Raw genomic sequence first — 6,603 nt, forward strand, 5'->3', positions numbered from 1 at the left:
CTACCAACAATGGCCCCTCTTGCCCTTTATCCTTCCATGCAGTTGGGGTCACAGTTGCTCTCTGTCGGCAACTCTGCTGCAGCTGCTTTAATCCTCCTCTTGTTTTAGATATTTGGCCAACAATACCATTACATGGAATTGTGTAACATCTCTAATGGCATCCACACATGAATTGTGAGTTAATGTAAGAATGACGAAACACAAATGTTGGCCAAAATATGCCACCTGGTTCCAATGTTTCCTGTGTTCCAATGTGTGCACTGCTTTCACTATCTCAGTGGAAATACAAAGAATCTAAATATAAAAAAGAAGAAATTGAAAAGTGTACTTGCCACATGGTTGATAGAGCAGGAAGAAAAAGATGGATGATGGCGAAAATTTGAGTATTTCTAGACTGAAATGTGCACAGAAATTGCACCGATGGTGGTTTGCAAAAAAAACAACCCAATTTTTGGGGTTGTTTTGTTAATTTGACCCAACTTCTTGGATGGAAGATAAAAGTAGCAAAAGTAATCCAATCAGTAATTTCCACTCAGATCATTTTGAATCTTCAGCTCACAAAAAGTGAATAAATTACACATTAAACATTACACTGAACTAAGCAGTAGTATTTCAGGTAAAAGTCTTTATTAGAATATGACCACGAAAGCAATATTCAATACTTTTTAGCACATGCAATTGTAAAAAAGCAATATAAAACTTTCATAATGTCTAGCAAGGAAAACTTGTTAATACAATAAATATGTCAGTCACTTGACCAAAAAAAATACACATTTAGTGTGCATTTCTTTATTTCCTTCAGTCGAGGATTCAAGTGCAATACTACACATCCCTGAGTTAAATAATTAATCAAATAATTAAAATCCAAACAACTGGAGTGGAAGGGGAAATGGAAGGAATTGAGAGAAATATAAGATATAGATATCATCTCAACTGTGGCCTTCATTTGTCTAACCTTAACACTTACTCACCTCTCAGTTGGTCTTGTGTTAGTGTTCAAGCTTATTGTCTACATGCACCATATGTGTACAGTGTTTGCTCATGTTGGGTCATTTACTGAGTGGCCATCATTTATGAGCTTTGTTCATTTTTCACATGATAGAAATAATTTGCCAGTTTATGGATTTGGATGGAAACGTGGTTAGTTTTACAATCAGCATGCGGCTTCAATACAAAGGCAGTGCATTTAGGCTTGAAGAATAGTTGAATTAAAAAATATACAATTATTTAATAAATTATTTCTGCTAACCCTACAAAGATGTGAAAATAGCATGATCAAAATGTATTTGAGCAACTACAAAATTAAAAGCAAAACATTTGCATTGTCTTGGTATGTTTTGTCAACCAGACAATGATTAACATTCAGTAACAAAGAAATAAACAGCACACACAAAGTGGCTAGTACATTAGCTGCACCTATACATACCTTAATAATTTTGTCCTTTCCTAAATAATAACAAGTTAAGATTGACACTGCCAAGGAAATATTCATTTAGAAAATGTTGGTTGAAAAATATTACTGTGGTGTTGAAGTCTTCATGCTACTAAATACTGCTGTTGTAGAAATGCCTCTCAATTTTATGCAATAAATTCATACACCTCTGGAAACGACATCAACAGTAATATAGCAATTCTTCACATGTAATTTCACCTATTTGCAGTTTTTTGAAGGGAGAACCTTGTTTGTTTGTTGAAAAACTCACCTATTTGGTGATTATCTGCTGTTTCAGGAACACCCTAACTCCACAAGTTAGAGCCAAGCCAACTGAAGTCAAAAAGTAGTGCTTTGGCACCATTTGGGCAATATGTTGAACTGAGGGGAGGAGCTATAGTGGGTTGTGGAAATAGTTAGGAGAGCGCTGCCACTACCCTGGCACTTTGAGGGCATTTTTTTCATAATCAAATCACTAAGTCAATTTTTAGACGGGTACTCTTGTAAGGGGAATTGGAAATTATATGAAACGGCGATTAAGTTTATTGTATATTTATAGTATTAACTACTAATACGTCAGTCAAATCTTTTGGGATGTGTGAATGACTCATATTTTTTTGTTTGCTTGTTTATTTGTTAGTTTGTGTTGTACAACCAAGTAATTGACCTAACCCTAACCCTAACCCTGCAGCCTGAAAATTGAAATGGTTTATAATTGCCTGCATTAATAGTTTAAACTGTTGGTAGTAACTGTTTATATCTTGGTAAATGAACACCTCTCTGGCAGTGTTAAATAAAATTTAGCATTATTATCTTTGCAGAGGCAACATTTTTGATAAAACCCCTCTCTCTTAGATTTCATTCAAGATGTGTACCTATGGGAGTGGCGACCTGGTGGACGTCATCCTTCCTGGGCATCAGGTGTGTCTCTTCATATGCAGAGCCAGGTGGTCAGAACGGGAGAAGGCTCTCTGACAGAGCACACATTCATAGGGTTTTTGACCCGTGTGCTTGCGGTAGTGACGTGTCAACTCATCAGAGCGGGCGAACTTCCAGCTGCAGCCTTCCCATGAACACTGGTACGGTTTTTCTCCTGAAAACATACCAGACATAATAAGAAAGTAACGGTGAGGTGCTTGGTAACTGAGCCACTGGACTTACCTGTGTGTGTGCGGAGGTGAGCCTTGAGGTGCGAGCTCTTGGTGTAGGTCTTGCTGCAGCCTGGGTATTCACAACTGTGGATGGCGGGCTTCTTTTTACCAGTCGACTTTCGCCCGCGTTTCCCCTCCGTCCCATCAGGGGGCAGCTGCGGTCTTACCATCTGTTGCTGTACGGCCAGACGACCCGAGACTTGGCTGTGGGTGTAGTCACAGAAAAGGCTAGCACTGTGGGCAAAGTGGGAGGGGTAGTTGTAGTGCAGAGGGTCGGAGGTCGCGGCCTGGAGTGGGATGAACCTGCCATCGGGGAAAGCCACCAAAGAGGGATGCTGTGGGGGGTAATACGTATTGAAGTCCCATGACTGGACCTCACTAAGACTCCCTGTTCTGTGTATTTCCTGGGAGAAACCAAATTCGACATGATTGGCAGCTGACGTTCGACCTGCCGGATCATTACTGTAACCTTGATGGTACACTTGTGGCTGGAATGATGACATAAAGTCGGCCGTGAGAGTACAGTCCATCTGCTCCTGACCCATTTGGTCCTTAAGCATGCCTGCCTCGTGGTACACTGTGTCTTGGTCGAGGTGTTGTTGGCAGCTCTCATCGCTGCGGTCCAGGGAAGGGCTGAGGTCCGGGGAGGGCCCGCTCCACTCAGACAGCAGCAGCTCGATGTCCCAGGAAGCCTGGCTGTCGTCGTCGAGAAGCTCCTCACTCTTCTGCTGGGAGACATGCAGCTGCTCGAAGCCCGGAGGTGGCGATTCGCCTTCACACTTCCACACCTAAGATGTTTTGGCAAATTAAAAAGAAACAAACAGAACTTAATATTTGCTGACATCTGAGTGATAAGTTTGTTTCCTTTTGTTTTTGGTGTGTTTTTTTTCCGGTGATCTGAGATGAGTGAATGGCAAATAACTCACATCTCATCTATCATGTTTTTAGTCACCGATCAGTTGCTCTTCTTCTGGCGCTGTGGTTGCATGAAAATTAGAGTTACTCGGTAAGGCCAGAGAACAATGGTTTTTGCATAGATTATTTTACTAATGTACCCTATACTATATTGACAGTAAAATTGAAAATAACAAGAAGTGTTTCTGTTTTAAAAAAAAAAAAAACCTTTGTTTTATAAATTTGTTGTTGTGCATGAAAAATGATCAAATTCATTGTGGACATGTGATCAGCGCTCATGTAACAATCCAATTATCACGTGACATTCGCAAACTCAGCTTTGATTGGTCGTTATCCGAGCACGTGATTTCAATTTCAATCCACAGTTAAGTGGCAAAATGTGTTTTAAAAGATCTTCATTGTACGTGAAAAATAATGAGCTTATCAAAATCATCACAAAATGTTATTGCTGAAAATGCTAAAATAATTAAAGTAGCCCATTAATGAATGACTCAAAATTTACCATGAATGGGGGTCAAAGTCAGCGAGATAGACTCCAGCCCACCAGCAATATAGAAAATGGACAAACAGATGGATGGATTGTGAATTTTCCTGCCACCAACACCATGTGGTCAAATTAGAGAGCATCATATCACAACTCATAGTAAACACAGCTTAGTTGCAAGTGACCATGCATATGATATATACCACAAGACATGAGTTTTATTTATTTTTAATTATGCAAATTCATGTGTGCTTAACAATTATTCATGTTTTCTTGTTATTCACTGGAGATTTTCAATACACTTCAGCTGAAAGACAAAGTGGGTGAGGTTAATGTGCTAGTTGGTTCACATTTGAACTCCTGAGAAATCCTTCATGCCTCTTTTAATGGCCTTTTTATCTGTTTGGTCAGTTGACTATTATTTCCAGTGCAATCACATGTTCCATATTACAAAATACTTTTCTCTCCATGAGATGTATTTCTTCCTGGCATTAAGTATAAATAACAAATGTAGTCCAAAAAATACTTACGTTCATGTCAGAGACATTTGAGAAGGAGCTGAAGGAAGGGAGCACAGCCTGGGTGGCAGCCATCAAGCACTTGGGTAGTAGTCAGCAGTAGACAGCTTTTGTTTTCTTGTCTTTTCGGGGGTTTTTTTATGCTCAAGATCCTCTCAGCCTTCTGTTAAAAGACAGTCACAAGTTCCCCAAGCTGCTCATGGCAGTTACAGTTCATGCAGTGACCTGAGAAGCAGTTTGGCAAAGTTGCCCCCTTAGCACCATTCCTCTCTGCTATCTCTCCCTCCTCACTCTTGTCTATCTCTGTCAGCTGGGACTCACACTTCAAATCTCTCTTTTTCATGTCACTTTGGACCGTTAGGTTCTCAATTGCCCACCCTCCGCCCAAAAAATTATAATTTTGCATCTACCTGTTCTGTGCGTCCAAGATGATTGAATGCGACCTAATCAGAAATGAAAAGCAATTCCAGTCAACACAAATCATTCAAGTGAGTTTTATTGCATAACTTACTGTTAATGAAAAATAAAAACACTTTCAAAAATTATCTTCCAAGATGTTAGTAAATACATTTTTACAACTCGAATGCTCTATCTAGATTATTCTAATCCAGCATTCCATTGAATGATGTAAAAGATTACATTTTCTCTCAGATCCATATTTTTATTTTTACTTTGTACTATTGGCGTCTTAATACTTGTCATGTCATGACACTTGGCATGTCATGTCAAAGTAACCACAGAAACTATAAATATATGTACAACTGGTCTTTTTGAATAATCTCGTTGCACCCACATAATTAGTAAATCGCTGAAAAGGTCAAGTAGTATCTTTGCTATTTAGTGCAGTTTCTCATTCATGCAAACATCAGCAAGTATAAGATGACAGCCAATGAATGATTTGGCATGCAAGTGCAATGTGAAGCTTGTGCACATGTCACACACACTTAGTCTTAAATTCTAATTTAACGTTAAATCTGCATGTACAAAGTACAAAAAGCAGCACCAACAAGTGTTATTCCACAAAATGAAACCTTTAAAGCCAGATGAGCGAGATGACGCAAATGACACAATCACAAATTGGTGTTTACAATTTCATACAACAAAAACTTGTGCAAAAAAAAAAGTTCTATGTTCATTTGGTCAAGAAGCTATGTTGCTTATATCACGATTCATCTGGACAATGTCTAGTTTTATCTCAATCCACCGTACACTATTGCTGATCATGTAAATTGTTCCAGTAAAGAAATCTTTTTGCACGTTATCCCACTGTATTTTTTAAGAAAGTACAAAAAATAACAAACACTATAAATTAATCAATATCTAATTGGCCCCAACAACAACAATAACAAAAACAATAATAATAACAATAATAATATTGATAATAATAATAAAAATAATGACAAACAGTGAAGATTATGATAACTTTGAAGACACACACACGTGAATGTCACGTAGCTTTGACTTCTGAGAAGACGTGTGTATGAAAGGTGATTATATTCTCGCTAGTATCTATCTTTTAGCAGGCAGCTGCCTCTGTACAGATAATGCATGACCATCCCATCAACGATAAAGACTCCCTCTCTTCCCCCCCGGTGACGACTGCACAGACATCATCTTCAATATCCAAAAATTGCGGTTGGTCGGCTCACTTAACATATATTCTTTGAGCCAAAAAGAGTAGAATATTCATAAGGGCCATCCATACAAAGAGTTTTTCTCAAATAAGTCTGAGATTAGTTGTGCTTTGTGTTTATATATCCCAACCAATGACTTTTCAAGGAAGGAATAACGCCAAGCATGGGATAATACAGAGAAATGTGGTAACCTTCATGCATTCATAAAGCCTAACGGGCCTTCTAACGGGCCTTTTTTCAGTATCTATAAATTATCCAAAGTATGCTACATATGCTCTCTCTCTCTCTCTCTCTCTCTCTCTCTCTCTCTCTCTCTCTGTGTGTCTTACGAGCAATTAAAAAAACTAAAACAATAATGTGTGTGTACGTATAAACAGCCTCTTACGGGCAATAAAAAAAATAAAAAAAAATTCAACGAATGCAATCCATTTTGGACAAGTGGAAAATTTCCGCTCCCTAGCGGCAGTTT

At 38.6% G+C, this 6,603-nt stretch overlaps 1 protein-coding gene across 2 annotated transcripts; it reads right to left on the minus strand.

Annotated features, from left to right (window-relative positions):
• Nucleotides 1-605: 605 nt before the first annotated feature.
• klf1 (Kruppel like factor 1 (erythroid)) lies at nucleotides 606-6,569 on the minus strand. 2 transcript variants are annotated; one of them, XM_049719388.2, is made up of 4 exons: nucleotides 4,513-6,569; nucleotides 4,001-4,289; nucleotides 2,594-3,371; nucleotides 606-2,525 (listed from the first exon to the last, which is right to left on the minus strand). In XM_049719388.2, exons 2-4 carry the CDS (start codon nucleotides 4,001-4,003, stop codon nucleotides 2,350-2,352), a joined length of 957 nt encoding a protein of 318 aa, XP_049575345.1. In that variant the 5' UTR covers nucleotides 4,004-4,289; nucleotides 4,513-6,569; the 3' UTR covers nucleotides 606-2,349. The 2 variants fall into 2 exon arrangements, with proteins under 2 accessions (XP_049575345.1, XP_049575344.1); XM_049719387.2 differs by lacking the exon at nucleotides 4,001-4,289.
• Nucleotides 6,570-6,603: the final 34 nt, after the last annotated feature.

The sequence above is a fragment of the Syngnathus scovelli genome, chromosome 5, assembly GCF_024217435.2.
Source record: "Syngnathus scovelli strain Florida chromosome 5, RoL_Ssco_1.2, whole genome shotgun sequence".
Taxonomy (NCBI): Eukaryota; Metazoa; Chordata; class Actinopteri; order Syngnathiformes; family Syngnathidae; genus Syngnathus; species Syngnathus scovelli.

What these genes read in the sequence shown, in the direction of transcription:
- klf1 (XM_049719387.2), bottom strand. Translation starts at nt 4,575, where the DNA reads ATGGCTGCCACCCAGGCTGTGCTCCCTTCCTTCAGCTCCTTCTCAAAT. An exon ending in CAAATGTCTCTGACATGAAC is followed by an intron (nt 3,372 to 4,512) that starts GTAAGTATTTTT and finishes AAAACATCTTAG; the next exon opens with GTGTGGAAGTGTGAAGGCGA. An exon ending in TCACCTCCGCACACACACAG is followed by an intron (nt 2,526 to 2,593) that starts GTAAGTCCAGTG and finishes GTATGTTTTCAG; the next exon opens with GAGAAAAACCGTACCAGTGT.